Source organism: Pygoscelis adeliae, unplaced genomic scaffold (assembly GCF_000699105.1).
Source record: "Pygoscelis adeliae isolate BGI_AS28 unplaced genomic scaffold, ASM69910v1 Scaffold358, whole genome shotgun sequence".
Classification (NCBI taxonomy): domain Eukaryota; kingdom Metazoa; phylum Chordata; class Aves; order Sphenisciformes; family Spheniscidae; genus Pygoscelis; species Pygoscelis adeliae.
The window spans coordinates 1,815,111-1,831,773 of NW_008825429.1; the positions used below are offsets into that span (position 1 = coordinate 1,815,111).

General features: G+C 38.3%; 1 protein-coding gene across 1 annotated transcript in view; it reads left to right on the forward strand.

Annotated features, from left to right (window-relative positions):
- Nucleotides 1-16,663, forward strand: part of CABIN1 (calcineurin binding protein 1) — a 115,393-nt gene that overhangs the window by 82,389 nt on the left and 16,341 nt on the right. Inside the window, 4 exon segments of the mRNA XM_009330766.1 lie at nt 1-92; nt 2,097-2,193; nt 3,427-4,068; nt 4,527-4,601. The exon segment at nt 1-92 is cut by the window's left edge and continues 12 nt beyond it. Coding sequence (XP_009329041.1) covers nt 1-92; nt 2,097-2,193; nt 3,427-4,068; nt 4,527-4,601 — 906 coding nt within the window.

A 16,663-nucleotide genomic window follows, 5' to 3' on the forward strand; every position in this document is an offset into this window, starting at 1 on the left:
GTCTTACTGCTAAATGTGCTGTCACAACTAAAGGATTACAACACCTTGCTGAAAGTCTCATCTATGCTACAGAGGACCCCTGATCAGGGAAAGTATGATATATTTATTTTAATCCATTACTTTGTAAAGCTTTGAATATATTTTGTTCACTGTGTAACTGTTTTATTTAAAGACGTTCTTAGTTTAAGAAAAAAGTCTTTAGACAGATTTCCTTGGGAATATAGAGGAATGATGGTTAATTTTTCTCAGGATTACAATTTCATAATAGAGTCTAGAATTTCTCTGCATTTCTCTTGAAACTCAGAGCAGCCATACAGCTGCCTTAGCAGACTTGCAGAGGTTTTCTGTCATGTGGAGGGAGTCACTGGTGGAACAGAGCATCGTGACTTCTGCACCCCTCTTGCTGGCCTCTTGCATAAGAGCTATGTCCAGTGGGGAGGTCACGGCCCAGGCATCCTGCCTTCCTGTAATCCGTGATGGACTGAACAATGGTTATGTGCCTATTGGCAGCTGATGCTATTTAAAAAGCTTATCCTATTCAGGGGTGATCTAATTTTAATTGCATTAACCTTATTTAAGAAAAAAGAAGCCATTTAATGAGCTATATACAGATTCATATCAATGGGCAGACCAAAATAAACATCTAAGGAAAACAATGAAGCAATTGAGGTAAAATTCTAGTAGCTTGCTGAGTGGGAAATGTTGAAATTAGTCTCTGGCAAATGCTTAAGAAATTGAAGTGAATGATTGATGGCAATAAGTTGGAGGCATTGAAGGTTTCTTCATGTATTTTTGAGTGTGAGTGCATGTGAATTTGCATAGATCATAGTATGTCTGGGAATATGTCACCACATGTTCAGCAAACTTGAAGCCAAAAATACTTTTGACTTTTAGCATATCAGAAGTACTGGACCATAGAAGGTTTAAATTCTGTCCTAAGCAAGCCCACAGTTGTACTAAAAATATTATGTTATTTATAAGTCTAGACTGAATTTAACAAACAAGTAATTGGACATGTTGGATCAGCCAGTGCCAGCCATGGTGAACTGCGATCGTTACAGGAACTTATAAATGCAAATATTCTGGGTGTGTCTGGTATATGCCTGTAACAACCCTATTTTTAAAAATGGAGCGGTTTTAGCTGAACTTTAGTTATTACTGAACAAATGAGGAGTCAGGTTTTTGTATCTTTTGTCTGAAAAGCAAACCATAAAATTACCAATTTAATGTAATACTGTAGAGAGAAAATATGTGTATTAAAAATGTTGGCTTTTTGACTGAAATGGTACCCTTCAAAATTATTTATTTGATTGTTAGCCCTCTCATTTAAACCAGCCAATTCTGAAATAGAAATTCAGTTTTCCATCGAACTCGATTAGGTGGGATTGATGGCTGGAAATGTTTTCCTTGAAAGTGGACTAAAGCATTGTGTCAGAATACACTGAAGTAACCATGCTATAGGTGAATAAGTTTTATACATACGATATTTTTTAATAATACTAAATAGGATAAAAGGTATTAGCACACCAGTGTTTTAGCTCTAAAAAACCTAGATTCAAAGGCAACTGGTATGACCAACAAGAAAGGATTTGCTGATGTCCTTAATCTCACATGCATGGTGTATCCAGAACATGAAAATCACCTGGCCATTCAAGATAGCTTTGTGTGACTAACACTCTTTTTCAAGAAAAGGTTTGAATAAAAAGCTGGTATTGGAGGGACACAGAAGGCTTGATATAAGAAAACTGTAATTCTGGCTGTCTGTTTTGCTCTGGGTTTGTTGTTTTGGTTTGGTTTTTTTCCATTTCTCCCCTTCCCTCTGTTTGTAGATAGTGCTATCTTTTGCTTCATGCATGTCATCTTTGATGATTGTGGGGAGGGGAGAAGTGGAGGGAAACATAGCTAAAGTGTTATATTTCAATATGCAACTGTATATGTTTTGTGTGCTTTCTTCTAACTTGTTTTAAAATTGTTGTGTTGGGGGTTTTTTGTTGGTTGGTTTTGATTTTTGTTTTTTTAACGTCCTGGTTCTTGCTTTTAAAGTCCTATAAGTTTTCGGCAGTTAGCTTAATTTCTGTTATCTTACTGTGGCACAGGAAGTACTTGCGTGATGCAGATCGCCAAGTTCTGGCCCAACAAGCCTTTGTGCTTACAGTGAAAGTGCTGGAGGACACTCTGAATGATCTGACACAGGTAAGGCAGCAGTGCATTTAATGGTTATTGATTTAGCAATTAAATTTTTCTAGGTTCAGTTTAGTCATTCCTTAGATCTCCTGAGGCTGAAGGGCTACGTTATTATCACTTATTTCTAATATTTTTTGTTTATATGCAACCACAGAGAAAACTTTCTTCCAGCATTGTTGTTTTTTGTTTTTGAAATCCAGTAACAAATACAGTTGTTGAGAATGGATTGCAGTAAGTTTGGTTTGACTGTCCCTTAAATTTCAAATGATGGTAGTTACATGGGGTATAAGAACAGCTTTTCAGGTGGGGTCTATTGGAAATTTCCTTTTAAAACTAACTAAGATTCCTCTTGCAAAACAGAACCAGACAACTAGATATTACATGCCTAGCCATTTTTTACTGCTGGTCCTTGACAGCACCACACCTGTTATTACATTTAATTGTAATTTAGATTTAATTTTTAAAAGTCATATAGAGACTAATCAGTTTCCAGGTTAAGGTAACTGGAAATTGGAAGTTTATTTGGTAAACACATTCAAGGAAGAATTTGTTCCTGAGGGTTTTCCAAGTTAACAGGGTGTAGGTTTAACAAATTAAATGAAAACATCCTTAAGAACACTGGAACTTTGTGTATGAAATAGTTTGTTCATAAATCTGGATGGAAGAATTGTATCATTAGCAATTTTTGAAAGAAGAGATGATGTACTGAGGTTTTCTACCTTTGGGCCATCACTAAAGTAAAGGTACAAAAATTAAAATACTATAGGAGAGTTTAGCATACTTCTTGATCTACTAACAAGAAGAAAGTTATGTAAGAGCGACCAAAGGGAAGATTCTTAAATTTGAGGTTGATCTGCAGCTGCCAAAAGAAATGGGTTCAGTTTTGATTTCAATAGATGAGAAGAAAATTTTGTGCTATTAAAACCTTGGATTTCATTTAGTTGGATCCCATAGTATAGACTGAAGTAGTGGGGGGAAAAAAACCATTGTGGCTTTGGTTCAGCCTGTGCTGTTGATTTCTCTGTGGTGTTTTCACTGATTAAAATACTTTAACTGTAAGACTTGTGGCTTGGATTAATTAATATTCAGGAAAAAACAAGAATGAACATGGAATAAATGCATTTTCTTCAGCAGAGGCAGTAATGTACAGGTAGTCATTGTCAATATTCATGGTAGTCATAGCTGCGCTCGAACGCTTTTTGATTGCAATAATAACAGAGAAGAATGACTTCTTTTTTTAAGGTTTCAGAAGATCAGAGTTCCAAGTCTTCTAACCTTGCTTCAGGAAGGATGACAACAGACGTCTCTAATAAAACCAGTGCTGAAGAGGGGAAAGATGTCCTTCCCAAAAAGCCAGTTTTATCGGATGGAGTAGTACATAGTACTGAAAATGGAGTAAAGGAAGTGACCCAGGGACAAATTCCCAATGCTATGGACCTATTGGAACAAGAGGACAAGAATGACAAGGAAATTAAAGAGCTCCCTAGGCCTGGTTCAGTTGAGCCAATGGATCTTGATGGATATTCCAATGACCCTGAAAAAATGGATTCTTCATGTAAACGCAACGAGCCAGACCGTCTTCAGTCTGGCAGGAACTCAAAGGAGAGAGCTCCAGAGAGCCGGACTCCAGAACTTTCTTTGGAAGAGCTAAGTATTAGCTCAAAACATCAGCAGCAGGCAGCTAAAGGAATAGTTCAAGCATTACCTACAGAAGAACCTGTCCAGAGATCAAGCAGGAAGAGGAAATTACTTGAGGATGTGGAGTCGGGGAAAACACTTCTACTCGATGCATATCGGGTATGGCAGCAAGGTCAGAAAGTTATGGCCTATGACCTGGGTAAAATTGAGAAGATCATGTCTGAAACGTACATGCTGATTAAACAGGTAGAGTATTTTCTCATTAATTGTAATTTTCCTATGTGACCTCAGACATGATTATAGAATAACAATAATTACCAAACCAAGCAGTCTAAAATTGGCCCTATATCTGTTCAAAAGTTGAGGAGATAAATATCTCCCAAAGAATCACACTCTTGACCACTACTGGGGGGGGGGGGGCGGGCAAAGTAGGACCCTGTATGTTTTGAACTAGCTTTCTGAAATCAGTTAAGAGCTATTAACACCAATTACGTGGGGTTTGTTCATGCTAAATGTTAGTTTGAACTGGGAGTTGTGTATCTTTGAATATATACTCCTGAATAACTTAAGATCACTGTCCTGCCGTAGAAGTGCTGCTTCTCTCCCGTACTCCCATGCTCTACATCCCCATTTCATCTGAATTTAATTAGATATATAGATGAGTTAAGTAATTACGACTTCATTAGTTGTGATTCTGTGTTCAGGTGGATGAAGAAGCAGCACTCGAACAGGCAGTCAAGTTTTGCCAGGTGCACATGGGAGCATCAGCACAGAAACAGGTAAGTTCTGTGAAGTCCCTGGCTGCTTGTAACATGTTTTTATTACTTACTCTGTACTATCAAATCTGTCGCTGAGTGTTTGCAGCAATTGGAAATACCTACTTTCCTTGTATTGTTGTCATCTAAGATAAGTGGGGCCACATTAGTGTAGGGAGCTCATCCCTTTTGTTAGGGTCATTGCGATGGTTTATGTCAGGCTTGAAGGATAGTTTGCGTGCCCAAAAGCTTTTGGGGAAACCCCAAACAATCTTCAAATTGAAATATTTATGGCACACTACAATTTTCTTAATGTCCACATCATTCCTCAGCATTCCATGGATGGTAATTACTTCTCTCTGATCCCTAAGGGCTAACAACCTCATCAGCTTTTCCCTTGCTAACGTTGCACTCTGTTCCAGAGATACCAAATATCTTTTCTCTCAACTTGAGTGGCTGAGAATCTGATTTTAACTCTGTTACATTACTCAGTTTGTTTTTAGCTTGTAGTTTCTGGGTTTATCCAGCAAACAATTACAGAGTTTTAAAGGGATGGTTATTTATCAATCCTTAATGTGAAATCAAAGCCAAGAAGAAAACTAAATGAATTACATGTTTAGTGGTCATTCATTTTGCCAGCAAACCATCAGTTTAAAGCCCCAAAGTATTTTCTGGTTTTGTACTTTCTGTAATTTTTGCCACCAGCAGACAATGAAGCAGTTACTAAGCAGATTTTGACTAGAAGATAAAATAGGTTTTGAAGAAAAATCTATGTTCCTAGTTAATAGTCTGTGTTTCAATACTGCTCAGGGCTTTGTGCATTTTTTTTATGCTATGAAAACGTAGTCTGTGTTGTCAATTGCTAACTCTCAAAAAGTAATTAAAATAGTATTTGTCTAAAAATATTTGGAAAAAAACCATTGCAGTGCAACTTAGAAACCTGTTGTCTTTGAGTGTTTCACTGGTGGTGGTCTGTATCATGCTTAAGTGTGTAAAACAGGAAGCATGTCTATGATTTTCTGTACAAGAAAGGTAGATAACTATATGAATATGTTGAATCATGTTCAGTACTGATTTAAAGTAGAGCTCTTTCAGAAATGTCTTGAACAAACTTGTTTTATGAGCTGCAGAAATTTATTCTGGTTTTCTGCAGTTTGTCTCTTCTGTCCCTCAAGTATCTCTTCTCCTATTGTTTCATCTTCCCATCATCTACTGTAACTTCATCTTCCTGTCATGTGTCTTACCCAGTAGAAGTGTACAAGGAGAAGTACATGCTATGACTAGCCTAGAGATATCTACACACTGCATTCCAACTTGCCAGTTACCAGAAAAAAAGCATTATGGTTGCAGAGAGGGGAAGAATTGCCTGTTCCTCCGTCACTTGATTCTTTCCCTTTGCCTAGGCACTAATTTTCATAAAAATGGAAGGACAAGTCTTTCAGAATTTCTCTTCATCCTCCAAATTTGGATGAGGCTTTTCTTCTGTAAAATACAGCCATCTCTGCTTTGCAAAAACATAAGCTTTTGAGGAGGTACATCTCTGATGTTAGCAAGTTAAATATTGTCTTAATGTGAAATGGATTTGAATACCTATTCCACCTGTTTTTTCAAAATAAATACATTTCTTAAACCTTCAGATAATTCTTCTAGTTTCTGAAGCAAATTTGGTATCTATCACCAGAACACTGCCTCTGTTCTTTAGATCTTTTCAACCTAACCTCAAATAATGCACCTTGCCTGGTCCTCCCTTCAGTGTGTTAACGTACATGACAAATGCTTCTCAGAACTAAAGTGCAACTGTGTTAGAGATGCTGGTTAATAGGTAGAAGAACTTACAAGGTGAACCTTCTGTATTATATAGAGTTAAGAGGCCTTCCTTTTAGATTTTTCTGCCTAGGGGAGCTGAAGAAAATTGAGGCTGTAGGTCAACTCCTGTAACAAGGTTTAGTGCTGTCTACTCTGCAACTTCAGGAAAAGCAGGTATTTCTGTGTCTTTTGTGAAAGGTTCCAGATATTTTTTGTTTCCATTTAAGATATGTGCCTTCCAGTGGAGCTTGAATCTTGTGTTTTCATGCACTATCCTCTTGAATCTATGGGTACTTGTTCTCATCTCATTTTGATGAATATTGTTTTATTGGTGATTGTTGCCTTGTCCAGGAGGGTAGAGGAGGTTCAAACCCCCAGGGCAGCCTCTGTTATACAGCATTTGTTCTAGACAAGATTACCTTCACGCTAAATTTCTTCCTGAAATGGTGTTAGTTTTAGTTGTCAGGAGGCATGCCAAGCTGTGTTTTTCCATGTGCTGTGTAGAAAGTCTGAGTCTTGAGTATCCAGAAAGGTTTCCAGTTGTTAATACTGAGAGAAAAATTATCTAACAGTGCATCTAGTTAAAATGTGCATTTGTACAGTGCATCTCCCAGCAGAGTAACAGGAGAGGATGTAAGAGTAAAGGGAGTTTTTCTTTATTAGATTTTCATGGAAGTAACTTTCTCCAATTTGTGCCCCTCAGGAAGTCAGTAATGTTTTTCCATTGAATACAGAAATGAACAGAAGTGTCAAGAGAGGTATTCTAGCAGAAGTGTTTCTTTGCTCGTAGTTTGGTATTTAACAGATTTTTATTTTTTTAATAAAGAAATCTTGGCTCAGAATGTTAAGACTTTTTTAGTTTATCTTGGGGAAAAAAATAGGAGTCATCACACTGTGATTTATGACTTCAAAATAAAAAGAATTTGCTAATAAGCGTCTTTAAAAAGTAATGTTACTGTTTGCTTTTTGGATGTATTCACCTTTCCAAAAACTACTCAGCAAAGTTTCATGTATCAGCCAAGTTCCTTGCTGGGCTTTCTTGAAGATTCTGGGTATGCGATCGCTATGCCAGCTCTTACAGCAAAGTCAACGGTTACTCAGGCATGTGGCAAAACATTAGAATGGTGAAAAACCTGCACACAAACTGATCTTGAAAGTAGATACAATAGGTGAGCTAGTATTTAATTGCCCTGGAAGTGATGAGATTTCCTGTTAAATCACTTGAAATAAAACATACCTCTTAATGTGATGCACTCTGAAGCTTGTAAGCATTCCCTTTTAGGAAGCAGTCCCAGCTAATGAGATTATCACATACTGCAGTCTCATTTTTGTCTGTTTCTAGCAGGATCTTTTAAGCTGTGTGAAGCTGTCCTACTGCTCGTATAACACTATGAATTAGTGTGGAGACACAGGAATAGCCACCCTTGTAGACATCTGTCTGTTTTCAACAGACTGAATCCTGTTTTATTTAAAATTGGCAAGTATTTGCCTTCTGTAAACAAATGATGTCATGTATAGAGCTGCCGCAGCCCAGAGAAGTGCTTTGTTATTGGATAGTTTGAGTAGGTTTATAGGGCCTGTGGTTCTTCAGTCACTTATCCCAAGAAATTGACAGTCAAAAAAAAAAAAGTGAACACAAAACCCACCTTGATGTATGTATTTCTCTGCTGGTTGTTGTATTTTACACTTCCAGTCAGTATATGGTTTCTTTATGAAAGTTTTCACGTGCTACTAAAATTAGGAGTTATTTGAATTACGGCTTTTCAACTTTCTTCCAGACCAGTCAGAGTTTTTAACCTAAATATTTAACAACTCTGTTGAAATCTTTTTATATGCCTCTTCAGGCATAAGCAGGAAACAATACAGCAATCAGTAAACGGAATTTGACAAAGTGGGTTGTTATACTTTTGTGATGAGATCTAATATTTTTAATAGCTTGGCAATACTGTGACCCTTTCACTTGATTTCAGAAGTCCTTCATAGTCCTGATGACTGATGCAGTGTTAACATGTATTGAGCCAATGAGACTCTAGCATCATCTGCAAAGTCAGCTAAATACCTGGGGAAGTGGCTTAGAAAGGCTGGCTCCCAGCTTTGAAGAAGGCAGAAAAAGATGGCGGTACAAAACCTTGCCATAAGTTCCTGTGCTCCTGGAGAACTGCTGAAATTGAAGTATTCTCTACTGAAATATGACACATCAACGAAGAAATTACTGTAGATATTCTGTCATGAGATCTTGCATAGGGTGGCAACATACCCTGCTTGTGCCAGGGACAGAAGATTGTGTTTCAGAAAGGGGTCCGTTGTACATGTGGCTGCTGTTCATAGTTCAGGTGTTGCTTAACATCTTTACAGGATGCTTAACAGTATGCTTGTGTTCAGACTGTAATACCTTTAACAGAAAGGTGTGCCTATGTGTACTGAGTACAGACTTGGATAAAATGCTATAGCATTAGAGCTCTAGTGCGGTGAGGAACCTTCCCAGTTAAACAAAATCAGTTGAGCGTCATCTTATCAATTAAGCATCTTCTCAGACTTAATTGGATCCAACTCTTACTTTCAGGAGTAATTGATGTTTTCCCATAGCAAACACTATTTTGCGTTACCAAATCCTGCTAATGGGGGCTTTGAGTTTTTAATGTCTAATGCAGAAGCAGCTGAAGACCTGAAACAGTCATTCAAAGAGGCGACCAAAGAACTGGTGCTAGAAGAAGTAAGCCTGCTTCCTTGGTGGCTGCTCCTTCCTGTGCCATGGTATATGTTCCTCTGTGCTGGCACAGGCATTTGTATGGGCGTGCAGCACACTGGACTGGAGAGCAGGTGTGGCTGAAAGTCATTCCTCTTTCTGTCCTTTTCCGTTTAAGTTCTTAAGTGTGAGCAAGATTTTTGATATACATGCATCAAATGGGCTGAAATTGCTATCCCGTAGTGGTCACTGTGTCATTAGTAGTTAAGTTACTAAAGTTACACTAGAGATTAATTCACTTTGTGGTCAAGCAGCATTTTGAAGGATGCTTGTTCTTTGATGCTTGTTCTCCATCTGAGAATGTTATCAAAAAGATTTGCAGAGATCCTGAAAGCAGTCAGCTATTGCTCTGAGTTATAGGATATATTTTTAGTCTTGCCAACTATGATTTTCATATGAAATTAATGGTCCCTGGAAATGGAATACCAAGGAGGCCTTGTTGAGGGGGAATGAAAGATTAAGAGGCAGACTAGTTTGACCTTGACATAGCTTAAATGTATGGTCCTAAGGACCAAAGAGGGGACGTGCTAGCAGAAAGCAGTTGTGAGGCTTCTAGATAATTAGAGAATTTCTAATAAGCCTTTCCACTGACTGCCTAAAATTGGTCATATTAAATTCTTCGTTTTATATATAATGATGTCGTCTGTGATATTGTTAAGGATGTGTCGGCATGGGAAAGTTATTGCAGCACAAGCTAGGATGAAGCTTCATAGTGCACAGACTATTCTATTAATGCATGTGGAGATACTTCAGTCTAAGAACACATCTGTCTTCTTTTTTTTCTTGACTTGCAATTTGAAAAGGTATTTTTATTACTGTGGACTTAATATTGAATGCCTTAATACTAAAATTACAGCTATCACCAGTGTTGAAACCGTCATGACAGGTAGCCTAAAGAGGACGGGTAGAATTTCATGGTTGTGTGTTAGGGTGTACTGTGTATCGCCGATCCTGAGAACTGAATTTATGTAAAACAAATAGCTTAAAACATTGCAGACGTCAACATTGCACACAGGGCTGGATTTAACATCTCTAAAAATACAAGAGTGTTCAAAGGCAAAGTTCCAAAATGCCACTAAGTCTCTAGCCCTGTGTTGTGACCCTTGAGAATATGGGGCTGTATGTAGAAAGTCCTAGTAATGGGTAGCATTGTAGCAGCTGAAATGTCTGTTGGCTCCTCACAGCATAGTATATCATCTAAATGTCATGAGAAGGGACTATTTCAACATTTCCGGGTTATTTAAGACTCACTGCTGCCTTAGCCAAAAAATCCTTGCTCTGGGACCAACTTCATCCCTGAAGAGTGAGGGAGAGAAAAGAAATTTTCAACTACCCTTTCCTGGTCCAGCTGCCAAACCTGGAGCTTTCCCATTCTGACTGATCAAATCCTCCCTTTCACCCTTGGCTTCACTCGCCTCTTCCAAAGTAACACATCCATGACCACCTTCTCCCACTGGCTAGTGCCAAACTCGAGTGCTCTCCTTGTTTCCTTTCTAAACCTGCAGTCAAAACTCTTCAGCAGCTTTCAGTGTCAGATCTAATTAAACGTGATGCTTCATGAAGAAGCTGCCATTAGAATCAAAACAAGTAAATTTTATTATATACACAAAAGCACAATCAGGTTATGCAAATCAGCCGTGCCTTTCAGGCTCCTGGCGGGCTGCCAGCGTGATCCCTGATTTTATAGAGTTTTGCTGCTTCTATAAAAGCAGTATTTGTTGAGGAAAGGCACTCTTTTAGTGCTGCTGTTACTGCCCTACTGTAGTTCCAAAACAGATAACTGAGGTCTGGTTTTCTTCTCTCGCCAGCGTTTAAATCTTCCCAGTGCTGGTGATGGGTAATCACAGCCTCGTACTAAAGAATTTTAGGGGATCATAGGTGATGGGCTTGCTGTACGAGGTCTGCAGCTGGAACCGTACACAACCTTAAAAGCAAAGTGCTCAGGTTGACTCTGGAGCATCAGTCTAGTGATGCTAGACAATCTCTGTGTTGGACCTTACAGTGAATGTGACATTTTATTTTGAACAGAAAAAATTGTCTTCCGTGAGTGAAGCTAGAGGGCACTTCAGTGGATTTTTCCTCTTCTGCTGTGGAATGCAGTCAGCACTGCAGTGACACGGTCTTTTAGGCTTTTTCCTTCAAGGAGAAAACTTGAGAGTGACTTGTTTGAACTGCCTTGAATGTCTAGAGCATTTTCTTCTCGAATTCTCACTTTAAAAAAAAAAAAACTAAAAAAAACCCAACCCACAAAACAACAAACCACCAAGCTGTTCTCTTGAAACAGCTAAAAGCCTTCTGTAAAGGCACTTTGCTAGGGGTGGGAGGAGTTAAGTTAAATATTAAATAATTAGAAAATAATAATCTCTAGTTCTACCTCATGTGTTTTCCCCGCCTTTTTGTTCCACCCACATGCTGCTAATTTTCATCTTCTCTTCCTGCACATCAAGACGTCAGAGGCTGCTTACAGAAACAGTTGTTTTTCCTGAGTTGTCTGTATGCTTTATTAATGCAGCAAAGATGACAAGAAAGGAGGAGGAAGGAGGAGGTGGGGATAGGGGGGACAAAAGGACGAGCTCTTTCATGGTCTCACTCCTACCAAAGGGTGACCATTTTGTTCACTTTTGCATTTGCCAGTTGCCATGGCATCCCCCTCTCACTCTATCCTGGAGGTGTATTCTTGATATAATTAACAGCTCTCCTCCTTCTGTCTCCTGCAGAAAGCAATCATTAAGTGAACGTGAAGGAAAGAAAAGTCACTTTTTATCTTTGTCTATCAATATTTTTCATCCTACTACCTTGTCTCTCGCAGTCCAATAATGATGTTTTTGTGTATGGAAGCATTGCTGGAATATGGCTGTCTGTGTAGAGCAGGACATTAAGCCCCTGCATGCATTTGTGTAAATGGAGGATTTTGTTAGGCTAGAGTGCAGTTCAATTGTATATATATAAACCTTCATTATTTTCTGTATATAAAACTGTAATCTTAGGAAATACAAGGTTCTTCAGAGTCTGGATCATGGATATTGCTGCTAGTTCTAATGTACCTTGAAGAAAATCCAAATGAGATTGCTTTCAAATATTGCTGCAGAGAGATAGAGAAAAAAATATGAATAGGCATAGTTTAATTAAAACACATATTGTTTTGTGTGTATTGGTGTATTGTTCAGCCAGTTTGTGTGACAGCTTCCAGGCTTTGTGGTGATGCGTTGGTATTCTTTTAAAAAGGTGCACCTTCTTGTTAGGTGGATTCTGAGCACTAGGATGCTAAACTCAGACATGGGAATAATTTAAAAAAACAAGAAAATGTTATGTAACAGTTGCAGTGCCAGCATCTTTCATTAGGAAACTTCTGTTGGGAAGACTGTACTTTCCCTTTCTATGGAACATTTGATGGTTACTTTCTCCCACAGCCCCAGAGCAGTGAGCTGTTCCAGAAGTAGTATCAGTAAGGTTCCTGTAGAATTTCTTTGTTTTTCAAAATGTGTTTTGAAAACAATAACAACTATGGTAAAAATAAATCCTTGGTCAGGTTGTCTGGTTTATGACTTCGCAGATAGTCTATGAAGTAAAATTTTTCTCATGTTTTATCTTAATGCTCAATTTCTTTTTGCTGCTGCTGTTGTCTCAGTACTGTGGTGCCTCACTGGGAAACTATAGGGAGCTATTTTTTCCACTAACATCTGTGAAAAAATTCTGCACTTTTGCTGCTAGTTTTCTTGGTGGAAGGCTGTCCCAGTGCTGGCTTTTCTGCGTTTTCTTCACTTTTTTTTACATCAGCTTTCAACATGGGAAGGGTTTGTCCATAGCCTCCAGGAAACTGAATAAACTCTTTGAAGAATATGCTGAAATAGTCAAGGTTTTTACAAATAAGGAGACTGATTTTTTTTCACCTGTATAACTCGGAAATAGTCACAATTCACACAAACATGGATGCTAATTATTCATTTAAATTTCAGCTTTATACAGACTTCATAACAAAGAACATTTTTGCTAAGTATTTTAAAGAAGAGCAACTAAGATAGTCCATTCCTTCCATAAATATCTGCTATTTTTCTCACCATCTGTGACATCATTTGGATATTAATAAGCCTTAAATGTTTCTTCCATCCACTTTGATAGTATAGTAGTCAAGACAAAAGTAGTACTGCATACTCTTCAGTACCTCATCTTGTTTTTAAAAATCCAGAAGGAAGTTCAATCTTGACTAGATGAACCTGTAATTACAATGAAAGATAGGAAGAAGGCAGATAAGAGTTTTCATCTTATTTCAGTTACATGCACTTGTTCTGTAAGTAGCATCCTCATCAATGTAAGAAAAGATTCCTTTCGTCTTGGTGACTAAAGCCACTTCATAAGAAAGATACTATATTTCAAATGCAGTGGTGGTAACAGAGATGCTCAGCATGGTGAGGTGGACTGGAGAGGGGGAAGGAGAATTTCTGTAGTTTTGACTTAGTGCCACAACAAAGTAAAAACTAAAAAAAAAAAAAAAATCTCCTAATGAGAAATCACATAAAACACTGGTAAAGGATTGTCACTGCTTCTCAGTTTCCTACTGTATGTTTGTGGAAAATAATCTTTATTATGCCTTACTGCTGGTATAGCAGTAGAAATAGATGAACATAAAGTGCTTCTGGCAAATCCAAGACTTCCTGTAATGAGTTTCTCTGGATTTGTTTCTCAGATGCGGTGTTACAAAGTCTTGTGTTTTCCTGGAGGCAGTCACCTGCAGGATGATGAAATGTGACTCCAGAAGTCTTGAGTAGTGTAGTTAGTGACATTGCCCTGACCTAGGTTTTGTGAGTAGCATCACTTACCGATCTCAGAGGTGCTGGAATTCTTGCCCCTACACTAAATCCAAAATCTCTTTGAGAAGAACATGTGCCTCACTGCGATGCTTGTCTTAGCTTTCTACTTACGGCTTTTGGGTGTTCTTCAGTTTCTGGGTCTAGTAAAATATATGAAGCAGGTTTAAATCCCTTTTCTTAGGGCCGTGCAGAATACACAGTAAGCAAGGGTGGGTTTTTTTAATGCTTTGACTCTTATTTTAAAGATAGCTTTCTCTTTTTCTTCCACCCGCACCCCCTCTTTTGAGAAAATAAAGTAATTGAGAGGGGGTTTTTTTCTCCCTTCAAAGTCTGTGTTTCACTGGGTTGAAAAGAACCTGTCTATTTACAGAAGCCTTAGACAACTCTTCACCAGGTCACATCTGGAAGGTTCCCTTTAAAGCCATAAATAAAAAAATCTTCTTCGGTTGCCATTCTTTAGTATAAGGCTGCACTTTTTGGCTACACATTAGAATTTTTAGTCATGGTTTTACTGAGACAGAAACATATTAGTTTCAGCTTTATTCTTTTGTGCAAAAAAAATATTACTCTTTGAGGCAGGTTGATTCTCTTAAAAAAAAAAAAAAAAATCTTGCCCAAACCTCAACTTCACCTGACAGAACCAATTAAAAACAAAAACTGATTTTTTTTTTTGTCCCTGATACAGCATCTTCATATTGAGAGAAATTAAATATTAGTTTGATTCTATCTGTGTATACCAATAAGAATTATTTCATTCTCAGCCTTTTTTCTCCATGTGCTTGATCATCTACAACTTACAAGATGGCCTTCCTTTTTTCAACGTTTGTCACTGTCTCCATTGCCTAGTTAAATGTGTTGTGGCCAAGCACTGGGATTCTACCTGGCAGTCACTTTCCAGTGGCATTCCTCAGAGACTTATGCTGGGGCATCATCATCTGTAACGCCTTGGATGATGGGATGAAGTGAACCCTTAGTGAGTTTGAGTGACACCAACTTGGAGGGCATGGTCAGTATGCTGGAGAGCAGGGATACCATTCAAAGGAACTTCGGTAGACTGGAGGATTTCATTGACGGGAACTACCTGAAGGTTCAACAAAGAGAAATTCAAAGTCCTGCACCCGGGGCAGAATGACCCCTGTGCAACAAAAGCGACTGGGCAACAGCTCTGCCAAAAAAGATTTGAAGCCCTGGACAAGAGGTTGAACACTGGTCAACGGTGTGTCCTTATAGCAGTGAAGTCACAGAGAGCTGGGTTGCTTCATCCTGAAGAGGAGAAGACCAATGGAGGGTGGGGTTATGGAATTGCTATCTTCAGCAGAGGGGAAGGAACCAGATGAGAGGCACCATTGAAAGTTGCAGAAAGAGAAATTTGGATGAAGTGATAGGAAAAAATTGTTCACTGAGAAGGTGGTAAAGCAGTAGAACAGGGGCCCGGAGAGGTTGTGGAATCTCCGTCCTTGGCGATACTTGGAACTGGGCTGGATGCGGGCCCTCAGTAAGCTGATCTAACTTTGAAGTCAGCTCTGCTTTGAAGAGGAAGTTGGACTAGAGACCTCCAGAGGTCCCTTCCAGCAGGAAAGGAATTACTCTATGATGTTGTACTCCTTCTCTCACTAATCATTTTTCTTCTGAGTACCATCCAAATATTGCTGAGTTACTTTCCAAATGTCCTCTTTCTGTCTGTGGAAATAGCTGTGCATTTTTATAGAAATGCAGTTTGTAATGCAGATATATTTTTAACAAATATGTACCTAACTAGTAGTACCTTCATGTATTTCTGCTGAAAAAATTTTGGATACAGTACAAGCACAGAAATGTCAGGTTCTACATAATGTATTATGTAAGTTAATGAAGTGCATGGGTGTGAAGGGTTTTCCCTCTAAATCACAGCTGAAAACATTTTCTCTAGTGATCTCACTTCTGGCTTAAGGCTGTCTTCTGCAGTTTAATTTCCCTCAGGTTTGTGTGATCCCGTTTGTGTGTCTTGAGACCTTTAGCTTTGGAACTGATGCTTTAAACATCAGAAACTTGCTGCTTTCAGAGACAGAATAGACCTTTTTTGATCCAGTATGGTAACTGTTGTGAATATAGCTGCTATATTTTATTTTTTGTGTGCACGTAGAATCTGGCAGGTTTTAATCGTGTGCTTTTTAGAGATTAATTAATCAAGTTCAGGAACTTCAAAAATACATTCCATCAATTATTTAAAAAAAAAAGTACTTGTGTGCTTTCCACCTTTGAATATTAAATATGTATTTTCTCCAGCTGAAATTTACTCTGTTCTCTCAGTGAAATTCTGCTGACTCTCTGGCACTGTAATAAATCTTTGGTCATCTAGAACATTAGGGCCCAGTTTGATTTTACATTTGACAGCAGAACTCTATATTTCTATTTCAAACACTCATACTCTATCACTATGGTTAAAACGAGTTTTTCTTCGTGGTAGAGGTATGAGACAGACAATGAAACAGTTGAGGATTCCATTCAACCATATCTTTTACGGTCCAATAAGCCTCCATTAAATGAAGAGTGTAAAGAGCATGAAATAAATGCATTCTGTGGCCTCACAGGCAAGAATGTTGTTTGATTGCTGATAAAAATTATAGAGAAGATATTTGTTTTATGGGTACTTTTGTTCCCTTCTTTGGTGAATTTATGTCACCCTTCTACCTTCTGTCTATATAATCAATGACACTGCATTAAATTCTTACCTCTGGCTTTAGAGA